Here is a 15307-nt window from a genome sequence, read left to right on the forward strand (position 1 = left end):
TGAAAGGTCACTCTTGACACTTGGACTCCTCAAACCATTCAAAGTGTTTTACTATTGCTGAGGTGCCACCGCTCTCTTTCTGTGTGTCTGTGTGTTCTGAAATGAAGGCTGGGTCTTTGTTCAGATGATAATTCTAGTTGGCTCTGAGAGCAGGCTTTGCAGGGCCAAGAGGGTCAACTGTGGTTGTCCAACTGGTGAGGTAGCTGGATCTACTTTTTCTGCCTATTTCAGGTGAGGATAGTGTTTCTCTCCCTTTTCCATATCCATGCCATTGACTTTATTTTGTTAGTTTTTATCTAAAGCCCCTTTTATCATGGTCAGACTAGGATCTGGGAAATGTGCTTTTCATCCCTGCATTGTTAGAAGGCAGAGGTTGCTGTAGTTAACTGGGTTTTTTGCTAATAGCACAGTGTAGCTGAAAGTCAGGGAGCTTCCTTAGGAAGTAGACCACTTCTGCAGAGGTGGGACATTGTTGGACTATTGCAGAGTAATATATATCCTACCAATAAACAATATCCTTGGGTGTGAAGGCAACATTTTCAGAGTCTGAGGTAATTTTTATTGCTGTGAGGACTAGAGGGTCCCTGCTATGGATAAATATTTCTGGAAGAAGAGCCTCATTAGAACAGTGGAACATAGGATGCATGGTAGGGAATAAGAGAATGGAGCAGTTCTTTGGGACAATACAGGATACGATGGGTTTCTGCAAAACAGACACATTGTGTCTATAATGTGCTGACACATGTGGGATATGAGATAGAGCATAATATATGTAAACTTAAATGCCAAAAGGAAATGCTTTTTGTGTGGAGTTGACAGTATTTCAGACAGTCCCTTTGAGACTCAACCATGGTGAAGTATTGGGTATGCCTGATAGGAATGTAACCGAGAATGTCTTTTGCTTTGGGGACATTAGAAACATAAATACAAAGCCTGGCTGAAAATAGATTCAGAACACTATGCTTTTGACTTAATAGATGAACTAAATCTCCCCATTTCTGACTGTAGATAGACTGTACATGTCATCAAAGGCATTTGGTTTTCCAGTGCTAAAAATATATTGCAGGACTAGATGGAGACTTACTTTAAGACGTGGAGTGACATTTTATAAATCTTCACAGTATGTCAGGCACCCACAACATTTTTTAGTTGCTTGTTTCATTTGAGAACGTATTGTGGATGTTCACAAAATGACTGTTGGGGCAGAGAAAGGATTTTCTACTGACAGAATGACTGCTATTCTTTGCTCCGGAGTCCAGACTATTAGAATACTACCGCTACCAACTATTACCCTGTTTCTCCAAGCACCCCTAGTTCACTGCTACTTCTACTAAGCTTTGTCCTTTTTCTGGATAGGTGGCTATTTTCAGATGAAGTTTTGGAGTACAGTATCATAAAGATGATGCTGAAGGTTGGCATTTTTCTTTATATCAGCTTCCCAATGGTTGTAATGCATTATTTTTTAATATGTAATGTGTAGTAAAACCAGGTGCCTAACAGCTTCTATGAGAGGAGTCTCTGGAAAGATGGGAGGTCCCATGAGAAACATGGCTTATAAATTAGAAAAAAGATAAAACTTCTTGTTTACTTCCTGCTGTTTTTTAAAATGTCCAAAAAAAATGGAGACTTTGGTGTCTGTAAAATGTCAGCAGCAGCCATGCAGTCATGTCTGATCCATAGCCACTCTATGTCCGTAAAATACATACTGTTTAATACTCTCACAACATCTTCAATTAGGCTTCAAGTTGTTAATTCATAGAAGAGGTAAATAGTTCATCCCACCCACCTATAAGCTAGTTAACTGCTGGGAAAGGAGGCCTATATAAGTAACAATTCAGCAGTAATAATATATTACTTCAGATTTTATACACCACTCATATAATATTTCTAATAATTTCCCTTATGACTGGTGCACTTTTAAAAACTGACCAAGTGAGGAATTCCTGTCCCCGTCTCCCAAGCTGCACATACGCAATTGCACCGGGATAGATCAGTTTATCCTGATAGTTGTTGCCAAATCCTCTTGCTAAGATAATGTAAACCTTTTATTACTGGATTAATTGCCATTTTATTGGAAATATAAGAAAACCGTGCCGCTGCTGCTGCTCTCCCCACAGAGTCAGAGGACTTGCAAAGAAACTAGTCATGCCAGGTGCTGAATGGGGCAGGGGTTGGGTCAGGACTGTTGCCCTGAAGTCTCAGCCACCCCCAGGTCATTTTATGTGCGACTTAATAGCTTTTCTACATTAAAAATTTGGGTCATTTTGTTTATGGCCTTCAAGTTAAAAACTTAAAGGATCATTTGGAAAGTAAATTAGCTTGATGAAGCCTGTTGTTGTTCTCCCTTGAATTAAAAAATATTATTGGTAGAGTTGAGAAGAAAATAGGGTAACTGCAAATGATTTCCCCCTCAGGAAGTATTTAAACAAAGGTGGATCTCACATTGGCAGATTTAATAGATATAAAATGATGTAGAGGAACTATAACAAATAAAAAATTAAATATAAGTATACAAATTAAATTATTTTTATTTTTTTTTTTTTTTTTTTAATTATTATTATTATTATTATTATTATTATTATTATTAGTCAAAAGATACAATTTATGGGAGTGCTCAGAGTTCACTGACTGAAAGTTCTGTTTCCTGGTGGTCAACTTTAAACTTGTTTTTCAGGATAATGTTGGTGATGTTTGTGTGAAAAAAGAAACCCCATGTAGGATGTTTTTTTTACAACTTATCTTTGGAGAGGGAGAACCAGGGGTGAAATGCTCTCGGTTCGCACCAGCTCTCCCGATTATGTAGCGATGGCAGCTGCTGGTTTGGAGGACCAGTAGCAAAAATCCCTGGCCCCGCCCCCCCCCCGCCTCTGCTGAGCCGCACCATCAGCAGCGGGTTTTTTTTTTTACTTTTAAAAGTTTTTCTTCAGCCGAAAACATACCTTTAAAAATAAAAAATAAAAACCCTGATGATCGCGGGGCCGAGCAGAGATCATCAGAACACTTTAAAAGTTTTTTTTAAAAAAAATCTCTTCACCCAAAGGGGGGAAAAAAGGAAAGGGTGGGGGCTTTAAAAGGCTCCTCTGGCCATCCCAGCTGAGTTCCTCATCACCAGAACCTTAAAAAAGATGTTTTCTACATGTTAAAACAATTATTTTAAGAGGTTCTGGGCTGCTATGAGGGAACTTCAGCTGAGATCGTCAGAGGAGCTGACTTTAAAACTTTTTTCCTCTGGCGATCCCAGAGGAGTTTCCTGATCCTAGCAGGCTTTTAAAATCACTTTTTAACAGCCCCCACTTACAAGAGCCCCCACCCATGCCCAGCCAATTTCCCCTCCTCACTTACCTATAATTACTGCTCCTTTCGGGCTGCAACTGCATGCTTTTCTTCAGCTACTGAAGGGGGAAAAAAAAGCTTGCTTTGACTTCCTGCTTTGCTGGCTGAGGAACTCTGGGATTTGAAGTCCACAATAAAATAAAATAAAATAATAAAATAAAATATTTGTGCAGCTTTCTGAGATTTGGTGTGTTTCTGTAGTGTTTCACTCTAACTACACGAACACACAAAATCTCACAAAGCTGTATGTGGCATTTTGTGTGTGTGTGAGTCAGTTGTGTTGTGTTGTGTGTGTGTAAAGTGTGAAAGTGTGAGGTTCCTGCTTGTTGCAGGGGCCATTTTGGGTGAAGTGCAGCTGCTTTTACATTGTGTGTGAGTCTGTTGTGGTGTGTTGTGGTGTGGCGTGTGTGTGTAAAGTGTGAAAGTTGGTTTTTGGTACCTCTTATTTTTTGTATACTTTGTTAATTATTTTTATTATTTATTGTTATTGGCCACACCCACCCAGTCATCTGACCACCAAGCCATGCCCACCAATTAAGCCACACCCACAGAACTGGTAGGTTCCCTGGGGAGAACCCTAACCTTTTAAATGAGTTTGGGTTGCATTAGTCTGAGAGCAGAATGAAGAGGTTTTGTTTATAAGAATAGACAAAAGTTCTGTCATGAAAGTAATTTAAGAGGATGTTTTGAAGAAGGGTGAGACAAAGGTAGCAATTGATAGGTAAAGTTGAATAAATGGAATCCCACAACTGGTCAATTTCCGTGTGTCAGCAACACATTTATGCTTCCAACTTTCAAAACTGCATTTGTGTGTGTGTGTGTTTGAGATGATTTTATGAGGAAAAGACTTGATCTATGTCTGTACGGGGCACACAATGCCATAGTTGTGAAGCTTAATTGGAGAAATGTGTTTTGTCACTTTTTAACAATCTATTTTTATTTTATTTTATTAGCAAATAGGTAATCATCTTGCAAGGAAAAGTACAGATTACATTAGAAGTAATTAAATCTGGAGATTTAGGAACTAAAAGTTCTCATTACTCCAAAATATTTATCTTTGGTGGCAATCCCACCCATTTTGGCACAACATAAGGTCTGGAATACAGTGGAGGACAGAGAATTGAAAATAAGCCACCAATGCTGTTGATATTGTTGCTTGCAATGCCATCATATAACCCCAAAGAAAAATACTTTTAGTGGGATAAAAATAATAGAAAAGAAATAGATGGATAGCAAATTAAAATATAAACTCAGAGAGTCTATGAGAAAATATTCAGGGCCAGTGCGATATAATGCTTTTTTCCTACATAACTGATTCTTAAGAGACAACTTTCAAAGTGTTCCTTTTTCAAATTCTGTCTGGTGCAAATTACCTACCTATCAGTGTTTTTTCCTTTCCTCTTCCTCACCACCCATTTTTGTTCTAAAACTTCAGAAATGTCCATTTTTTCATCTATGAAAATTCACCTGTTGTAGACAAATATTTAAAAGAGTTGTGGCAACTATGTTGGCAGAAGCAATCTTGATATCCCAAGTTTGTGTGTCATGTAAGACTGTTTGCTCTAGTGGTTAAGGCACAATGCTAGAAACCAGGAGAGAGTGAATTCTAGTCCCACCTTAGGCATGTGACTTTGGGCCAATCACTCTGGCCCAACCTGCCTTATAGAATTGTTGTGGGAAAATAGGACAAAGGAGTATTACATATATTTGCCACCTTGAGTTATTTACAAAATAATAAAGGCGGGATTAAAAATAAAATAAAATTAAATATGTAAATTTTGCAAACTCCCACAACTCAAAGTCCACATATCTTAGACTTGCCAGATTGAACCTTTTATCCCATTTGGAAAATATATTTCTTCTCATCCCCTTTTTTTCTCTGAAAGTTTTGGCTAGGAATAAGTCCCTGTGAAAAATGTATCTGTGTGCAAGCAGGATTATTCCTTTCCATTTTCTTTGTTTTAGGCAGTTCTCCCATCTCCCAGCCACGTTAATGCTATACAAGCATTTGTGTGCCCAGCTGTAGGAGACAAAGCAATTTCACCCTGTTTACCATCTGGCTGGCATCCATCCTCTTGGTGGTCTGGCATCCTGCATGGTGGATAGCCACCATGGAAGGCCTGGTTGGTTTGGCATCCTTCCTTGAAGGCAAACACAGGAATATCGATACTCTGACACATTGCCAGCCTCCATAACAATATTAGAAATAGTTTCAAAACATATCCAGCAACTTGGCCTTAAAATATGCCCACAGGTTTCAGGATAGAGCTGCTAATGGCAGAGATGTATTTAAGTGAAATTATGTTACCCAGAATCCCTTTTGCTCAAAACTATTGACTGCCTTTTAGCACCATCTCAAAAAATTGCTCAATCTTTGCTTGAAATTCTATTTGTTTGATAAGAAAGCCCAAAATTTGGTAAGGCCCAGTAGATCCTAGTTTGAGCAACATGTATTTCTTCAAGCACATGAGAATAAGGTGATCAGCCATACTTGGAACCTGATTCCTGGACTATTGTTAAAAAATAATGTAATAAATCGCTTTAGAGAGGATTAAAAGAATGTATAAATAAATGGTTCATTAAATATGGATTTCCTGCTCTTAATCTATGTATTTTAAGACTTTTTATTAGAATGAAATGAAAATGGAGGAATTTATTTCAAATGTTCCAGTTTAATTATATGTTTCCATTAAAAACACTGAGCAATTCAGATGAAAGGAAGATACACTGGGTGTGATGATGTTATAATTTGAAGCCACAAAAACTTTTCTGATTTGACAGCTGATGGTATATGAAGGATGAGGAAGAATTTCTGTAAGATCTTTGAAGTCATATGAATATCAACAACATGCAGGATTCTTCAGAATATTTTTGATCAAACCCAATTATCCTGCAAAAAACAGAATTCTTGGAAAAATGGGCTCTAACAGCTTGTATCTTGATGTCAGCCTGCCCACAAAAAAAGGATATTTGTGTGTGGGGCTTTCAGTGGGGGTCTGATCCATAAAAGAATGGATAGTGCAAGGAACATGGATAAGAGAACATGAACTTAACTGCAAATTTCATTTCCTTGTTCTTCTTCTCCCAGCGGTAAATGGCCAAGACTAGCAGTCTCCCACCCACTTTTCGGCCCATAACCAGAAAGCTGCCACTGAGGTCATCAAGCTGAGGACAAGGACAGGTGCCTGCATTCTTCATATACAGTACCAACTTTTTGGTATCCTTGCGTTTCAGTGGCCCCACTTTGAGCAGTTTTTTTTTCTTCTGAGTGGCCACTAATCGCCTCTCCCCATTTTCCTTTTTGATCTCCTTGATGCGCATCTTGACCACTGTGGAAGAGAGGATAGATCATAAATCGCCTGAAAACATTACAACTTAAGGAGGGAAATCAGTGAAGGGAGAAGTAGAGAAGTAGGTAGAATTGTAAGTGTGCAAATTGTGGAATTGATGAGTATAGTTACTTTGATTTTAAGTTTCAAAATTGACAGTTAAAATGCTGTCAGAGGAAGACCAAAGATAAGATGGCGGACAAGTTGAAGCTGCATGAATAAATCAGAGTGATTTATTCATCCCTTGCCACATTTTCCTACTGGCTACTTTTTTGCACATGACAGATGTCTATTTTATTTCAAGGCCCAGCTACCAGGTTTTTAGCTATGTCACATTGGTCATCCCTGAATCCATTATTGTTTCAGTAATGAGGGTATCTGGAAAAGGTACAGATCACCCAATTTTATTTTACAGACTGAATTCAAGGTTTTTTTGGATTGTTAAAAAATTTATAGAGCACAACAGCATTGAACGCAGGTAATAGCATTTATGGGAATTACTGAAGTTATAGTGATGTACCACCAGTTTCATCTTTTGCTTTTCTCATGTGAGGGAATTCTTTGGGTGACTTAGCACAGATTGTTTCTAATAGAATACACATATGAATAGACCTTCCAAAAACACAAGAACTCGATCATCCAAAGTAAATGAGCAAATTTATATTTGGTTATGGGGGGGGGGGAATGTGCTACCTAGGGAGGAGCTTGTTGTTACCATGTACAGTCTTGAAATAAAGGAAGGTCAGGTATTGATTTATGACAACTATTGGGGAAAACCCTGGGAAAAATTTAAGGGAATGCTATAAATTGTGTTTCTGAAGTGAAATATTTTTTAAAAGTTATTTCAGTTTGGGGGAAAAAGAAACTGGTGCTCATCCCTGAATTAAATGAAGAAGAATTCAATGTTGACAACTTTAATGTGACACCAGAAGTAGAATACCCTGCAAGCCCCTATCTATCTCCACCTTCACCTGTGGTAATAACTTTTCCTTTCATGGCAACAATTACCCTTATGAAGCAGCTGTCTTAGTCTGGGTAGATCTAGCTTCTCTGAGGGTGTGAAAATGTACATGAAATGTATCATGTTCTGCATCGGAGTAAACTGTTCTGCTGCTGGTATCATCTTGTCTCCTACACAGTAGTTCTTGGATAAGGAAAAATCTGCCATCTTTAACCACAGCTATTTTCAGTGTTCTGTTTGCCTAGATTGATTATTCTAAGTATCTGGTTGATCTCATCTTTTGAAGGACTGAACTATAATTACATAAATATTTTATTATGTTTATATTGAAAATGTATGCCTTGACTTTTCTATAAGGACTAGTCAAGGCAGCAAATAAATGATACCCCCTTTTAAATGGAGCACTACAAAATTAACAAGAGAAAAGTACTCGAAATTCTAATAATTATAGGGGATAAATATTATTATTAGTGCCTGGAGATTTCTTCAAAATGAATTCTATAAACAGGCTGTTATTAAAACTTTGTTTTTCAAAAGTGAAAATATTGAAGGGTGTTCAAAGATATAAATCAGGCAGACCTAAGTGACAAAGCTGCTTAAAAATGTGAGAAAATAGCCTAATTCAATCTATTAAGGGATGAGATGGGTTCAGACAAAGAATTTTTCCTGGAGTCAGAATTTAGGGCTATTGTGAGTCAAAAAAAAATAAATCACATTGATTTGATCCCAGAAACAACCTGGAAGCTGCTGAAGGATCTGATTGAAAATAGGTGGAGTTCTAGCAGGGAAAGGGAAGTAAGAATAACAAATATTTGACATATTCCCAACAGCTGCTCATCCCAGATCCCCACTGCTGCTTTGTGTGTATGATTTACCAAAGTCACTGGAACACATCTGCTCCATGATGCCATCTGCTTTGTGTTCTATCTCGCACTGTGTGCAAATCTTTGACACTGTAAGAGAAAAAATGAATGTGAGCTCAGAAAAATTGGGCATATTTAGCGTTATGCCATGTATATTCCTGTCTGTTTTCATAGGCAATTGATTTCAAGTGATAATAATGATTTCCTAATTATCTTGCCTTGTTATGAACTTTTTAATTGTCCTGAGATATCCTGAACAAATAAAAAATACAGAGTTCACCCTATCCAGATAGGGACTTCATACTGAAAATAGTGGCGATAGGAATATATTTCAGGGAAACTTTTTTCCCATATAGTCATTCCTGTGTTTTGTTCCCAATTTCTTTTATTATGTAGACAACTTTGCCCCAGTTGATTTCCATTTATTTTTCCTACTTTTTGAATTTGAAGTCTTGACTATAAAAGAGTACAAAAGATATTAGGAAAATCAAAATACATTGTCTCTGAAGGAACTTCATAAATAAGGAGATGTAAAAAAATGAATAAAACTCTTTGATTTCTTTGGAACAAAAAGCCCCAAGTAAAGGCTAAATAACACAGATCTGCTATCAATATAATTTTTTTTGAAGTGTTAGCTGTTAGAAGATAGAAGAAGATAGATATTGATCAAAAACTTTCTCAATTTGGTGCTACCTAGGTATACAAGGAATAAACTCCAAATATCCTAGTCAGATGTTGGCCACTGGATAATGAGAGCTATAGACCTTTACCAAACCTATAGGCTAAAGAATATTGTGCAATATTCAAATCTTTGGATGCACCCCTTTGGAGAACCATCTCAGTATAGCTCCTGAATTGTGTTTTTTAACATGTCAATGGGGATGCTTAAATAATGAGGAATAATCATGTTTATATGAAATGTAAGTTTAATATAATCAAATTTAGCTTTTACCTGCCTCTCCCATATCTATCCACTGCAGCCCCTAGCATTCTACTCAATAGGCAAGTGAGACCAAGACAGCAGGAAAGGGAATATTGTTCACAAATGTATGTTTGACTTAATGGGATGCATTATTAGAGCACAGTTCTCTAGCTGCTACTCTGGATCCTACATGGGGGTTGCACTCTATCAACATCTAGGAAGACCTGCATAATTACTACATTAGTATGCACTTGAAGAAAGGGAAAGAGGAAAATGAGAAAAAAAGCAATAAAGGACAAAGGGTTTTTTTACCCACAAAAAAATCCAGGTGGTCTAGTTTTCTTCCAACTTATTAAACTGGATAGGCTAAGGCTCTTGCTGTTATATGAATATTAAAATACAAGAAGTGTTACATCTTTCTTTTTAATTCAGATAAAGAAAGACACAAAGTTGGAACCATACTGTGAGTTTGAATTAAAGATATATCCTGGCTATGTACTGTAAAATACATTGCATCATTATTTCTTTAGCCTTTTTGTTACTTCCTGGACTCGGCATCAAGCACCAAACATGACTTGCTTTATACACCAGCATATAAAGAACTTTGCTAGCAAGGACCCCTTCAGTTTGCCAAACATTATTCTAAATCAAGTCATTGACCAAAAATGATAGTAAGGACAGAATAAAATCTGCATTGCCCTTTTGGAGCATGCAGAAAGAAACCCCATCAGAAGACATTAGCTGCTCCTAAGTATCCAATGGGATGGGAGTTAGTAGAGATTATCTCCAAATACATTTCATAGTGATTATGTTCCCATGAGAAATTTTGGATTTGGGACAAATTCCCCCTACACTGGCAGCATGTATACCTCATTCCAACTGGGAATAGTGACTTTTTGGAATCCTTGGTGCTCTGCGGGTGCCTGTCTGTTCATCTGTCCATCCAGTCCATCCAATCCATCCATCCATCCATTCATCCACCCACAGGGCAACTGGGTGGTTTAAAAGGTTAAAGGCAATAAAATTAGTAGCAATCAAAATATGTATACTTAAAATTATGGTAATTAATGGGGAGGGAGCAAAATGTACGTGGAGGGGAAGTGAGAGCTGCTATTGGTCCATCATGATACTCCCCATTGGAGCTCCAAGCTTGGTTGCTTTCTTGTAGATGTTTCACACAAGTAACAGTGATACTGACTTCGTTATCTTATTGTGTAATGAAATGTCTACAAGAAAACAACCAAGCTCAGAGAGCACCAAGGATTCCACAGTTCAACCCTGAGCTACAAATATTTTCTTTTATAGAGACATTCTTCAGCCAGCACAAAATAGGCAAGGGGGAAGTTGCTTCTTGTGGATGGTTATTAAAATTCTACATGACTGATTGGGATTAGTGTCCTTAGAGCGAGTTGGGGTGGAGGAGCTTAATCAAACATTCCTGAATGGCTGTGGTATCTCTGGATACCTGAGACAGAAAATGAAAATACAGATAATATATCTAGGGAAATTTAATTTTGCGGACAATGATTTTGAGTCTCTTCCTATTCAAGCCAGAGAAATAATTTTTGCAATCTTGTTTAGAGGACGCAGCTGATGGGGACTGGGGTAAGTGGGGGAGGTGAGTTCAGGTAGAAGTTGCTTCAGGATTGTCTTAGACAAAAAAACTTCCATACCCAGTGACAAGGTTAGGGTTAGGGTCATATCATACTAATGTCTTGATTCAGTCTAGCAAGTTGAGTGAATAGGACTGGTGTATGTGTATGAGAGACAGATTACTGCTGATGTTTCAAAACCATCCATTTTAATATTCCTCTATTTTCCTGCTGGGTTTTTTTTCCTCTTGCTATTAAAAAAAATGAAAGAAGGAAAATAAAAGTTTGTTGATGGAAGCACTCTGAATCATTCTGGCTGTCTTAGGGATCAGACATAGGTTGTACAGCAGAGCAATTCTGAAATGAAAGGACCTGGAGCTAAAAGCTGTGCTGGCACTATTTCTCAGCCTTGGCAACTTGAAGAGATGTGGACATCAACTCCCAGAATAATCAAGGTTGAGAAACACTATGTGCTGGAGTTTGCTGGGCTTCGTCTTCTAAGGCCTGGGTTATGGAAATAGCTTGGCTATATCTGTTTCTTGTCCAAGGGAGACATCCTCATAACATTTATTCTGAAATTATGCTGTGATGTTTGGGGTGAAAGTAATATGCTTTGCCTCCATACAGTATCTATCTATAAAGATTCTCAGTCATCCAGGTCATGGTTGTTCCAAAGGTGCTTTTTCAAGAGGGAACTGGACATTCTGGTAGTTGTTTTGTTAAAGACGTTTCACTTGTCATCCAAGAAGCTTCTTCAGCTCTAAGCTCCATAATTACTGTTTATTACATTCAAAAGCCTCTTTGTCGAAAATGATGCTTCCCAGATATAGACTGGTTCATACAGGTACAGATTTGGTGCTCACCAAGCCCAGGTGTAGAAAAAAGGAGTTTCTGTGTTCTTTTTCCAGCTTGCTCTATGATCCGAATACCTCTGAAATTAGCCTGGGTTCTCTTTTGATCAGACAGTGCCTCCAGCTGGCTGCTGTGCCAAAGAATTTGCAAACAACTACTTGTAGATAGCAGATGTGCATGCCTGTGTGTGGGCAAACATTTATTGGTTTTGGTTCTAATATCTCTCTGTATCCATCTTCCCTGATTGCATGCCTGAGAGGATGAGCTCCTTCAGGGTTTATTACGTGAAGAAGTTTGCATTCCTAAAAGAAGCATACTAGAGAAAAAGTCACATTATGTTGGATGTTTCATCCTATATGAATGCTACTGCTTTTGTAATTGGGCTTGGAAGTAATATTCCAGAGCAAAAGAAACTCTGTGTACAGCAATCCTGAAATCATTAGAAGGAACAAATTACACATGAGGCTATTCACAGACTGTATTTTGCACCAATGGCAACACACACATTATTTACAAGATACTGGGATATATAGACAGTAAGAGAGAACGAAAGCCCCAGTGTCCTCAAGGTAGGAGGATAATGAAGCAGAAGGTAATTTCCTGCTCTTATAATACAGAGGGGAAAAACATTGATGTGGGTACAATGTTGTGTGGCTAATGTCTGTACAAATTACATAATATGTAGAACTTGTAAAACATAAAGGGTAGGAGTCCAGACTAGTGTTTTCCAATCTAAGACGACTTTTAAGTGTATTGACTTCAAGCCTAGAACTTTCCAGCCAGCATGGTGACTGCTGAGAATTCTAGTACAGGTAGTCCTTGAATGACAACGATTCGTTTAACAACCATTAGAAGTTACAACAATATTCAAAAAAGTCACAACCAATCCTTTCACTTATAATTGTGCTAGCGTCTCCATGGTCATATGATCAAAATTCATAAGTCAAGGCCTACCTACAATAGAAATCCAAACATCTGGAAGCGCTGACACTAGGAAACACTAATATAGACAGAAGCATGCATAAGATTTGTTTCTAGGAACCAAAGTCCAAGGAGTATTGTAAAGTGGGGTTCTATAGAAATGGTGTAAGAAATAGATTAATAGATTAATATTAAATAGATTAATAAATTTTCCCCCCACCTCCCCTGCCTCCATGCTGTTACCTGGTGGCTGAGTAACTTGGTTGTTTCCAAACTGCACTGTGATGCAGAGGTCGTTGTCAAAGGGAAATTTGTTGCAGTTGAGCATATCAGGCCAGGGGAAGCCATAGGATTCCATGACAGGCGCACATGAATCACGCACAACTTCACATAAGGAACGGCATGGATAGATGGGCTGGTCCAGGCAGATGGGTGTAAATAGAGAGCAGAGAAAAACTTGTGTGTCTGAGTGGCATCTCTTGGCCAGGAGAGGTACCCAGCTGCTGGCTTGTTGCTTGACCTCAGGCATAGATTCATGCTCCAGCAGATTAGGTAAGCGCATGCGTTTGTAACCGACATTGTGGCAGAGTTGCAGATCAGTTGGGATGTCCATACACTGTGATTGCTTGGTATAGAAGCGTCCATGCTGAAAGTTATCTGAAGGCCAGCTGTAGTAATCATACTCCTGACTCATGGACTGCACACAGCCTTGCACCAGAACCAGTAGTAGTGCATCCAGGACATTCCACCGATAGAGAAAGATCATGGTCCAGAGATAACGCTGTTTTTGATGGAAAAGAGGCAAGTGAGTTGCCGCAGGTGCCACTGGCAACTAACTACTGCTCTGTTCTAATCCCTGCCAAATTGAACTGCCAGTACCTGCTATGGAAACCAGGTACCTATGCCCAGGAAAGCAAATCTCTGCTCTCCAAGTGGCTCTTTATATTTGTCACTATCAGTGAGATGGAAGGAGCTGAAGCTGGATTCACGCAAAGCCTCTGCTCCAGGTTATTTAGCACCACCCCTTCTAAGTTTGCAAAGGAGCCTCTTGGGGGTAGCCAGCAGCCAATCTTCACTAGCAAGCTTCCCTCCTCCCAGGTCTGACCTGGGTGCCAGCCACAAAGATGCCCCCACCTCTAACTCTGGGCTGCTCTTCCACCCTCAGACTCCACCCCCCTTCTTCCCTGCTCTGGACCATCTGGGTTGTTCATATGCCTTTCACAACAGCCTAGTTCTTTTCCATAAGATGCATGGCATCGGGCTCCAGCTGCCATTGCCTTGAAATACTACAAAGCAGCTATCGTTAGGCAACAGATTTTCTGTCCCCAGGCTTCATTTCTGGAGTGCATTAAAAATGAGCAGATTAGTATAAAGCGGCTTTCATTCTCCGCTCCTATTTCAGGTGCAAAATATGTTAGTCCTGATAAGCCCATGAAAAACCTGTCTGTTTTGATTAGCAGTCTCTCCAATGTATTGAGACAAATGTTTAGCCTTACTAGTTAAACAATGAAACAATCACATTTTGACTTTTTCCTGTAGAGATTATAGGTAAAGATTTTGGTGAGGGTGGCAGAAAATACAGTCACCTCTTTGGCAATATTTTTTGAGAGAGACAAAGGAGAGCAACTTTGTTGTCGGTTTCAGCAAAGTTAACAATGAGTGGGTCTTGTCAGGATGATCACTCAGAATGAAGAGAAGCATCCTCTTCCGCCTCTTCCCTACACCAGACAAGTAAATAGGTGATATGTATGCTTCCTGGAGAACAAGAACTTGAACCATGTAGGCTACCAGAAATTATCATGGGGAACATATGGGAGACTTTTGAAAGAACCATTGTTGTTATCAGATGAATAAATGTCTAGTGTTATTCACTAGACAGAATGTGAAAACTCTTTGCAAAAGGTATGTGCTCATATATTTTATGTAATATACTTATATGACTGTCCATTCACCAAAGCCTTCTGGGTGGCAAACAAATGAGTCTCTGACAGCTAGGTCTGTCATTTGTGGGATATAGAGCTGCTCCCATATAAAGAGCTGGTGCTAAAATAAATCACCAGGCTCACATATTAGCTGTGCTGTTATACCATGAAAACCCATGATTAACTGAATTACCTTGATTACTGGAGTTTGCACAATACATTAAACTAAATTAACCACAATGACTAGGTTTATCCACTATAATTGATGATAATCTCTATGCCACCTTTCTGCATAGCAAAAACTTTTAGTGTTACAGTTAAAACAATAACTACAGTGTGGTATTTAATGGACAGTAAAATATAGAATAAATATTTTTTGTTTTGTTTTTACAACTCTTTAATCTCTTTATTGGGGTGAGTCAGGGAGACTATAGAATAAAGAATATAAAAACTAAAAAAAAAAAGAAATAAAGCACAAATATTTGTGTACTCATTACTATTATTTATATCCTAACATCCTCCATTTCCAATTCCAATTCTATCCAAATAGTTTTCAAGCAACACAGATAATTCTGAATTAAAAATAAAATATTATTTTTAAACAAACAAACA

General features: G+C 38.4%; 1 protein-coding gene and 1 long non-coding RNA gene across 2 annotated transcripts; one reads left to right on the forward strand and one right to left on the reverse strand.

Annotated features, from left to right (window-relative positions):
• The first annotated feature begins 344 nt into the window (after window positions 1-344).
• Window positions 345-5921, forward strand: LOC131201022 (uncharacterized). Its single transcript, XR_009155768.1, has 2 exons — window positions 345-1411; window positions 5299-5921. It is a non-coding gene; the product is annotated as an uncharacterized LOC131201022 (long non-coding RNA).
• Window positions 5922-6069: 148 nt separating this feature from the next.
• Window positions 6070-14777, reverse strand: SFRP5 (secreted frizzled related protein 5). Its single transcript, XM_058188512.1, has 3 exons — window positions 13017-14777; window positions 8499-8576; window positions 6070-6662 (listed from the first exon to the last, which is right to left on the reverse strand). Exons 1-3 carry the CDS (start codon window positions 13537-13539, stop codon window positions 6319-6321), a joined length of 945 nt encoding a protein of 314 aa, XP_058044495.1. The 5' UTR covers window positions 13540-14777; the 3' UTR covers window positions 6070-6318.
• Window positions 14778-15307: the final 530 nt, after the last annotated feature.

This window comes from Ahaetulla prasina, chromosome 6 (genome assembly GCF_028640845.1).
Source record: "Ahaetulla prasina isolate Xishuangbanna chromosome 6, ASM2864084v1, whole genome shotgun sequence".
NCBI lineage: Eukaryota > Metazoa > Chordata > Lepidosauria > Squamata > Colubridae > Ahaetulla > Ahaetulla prasina.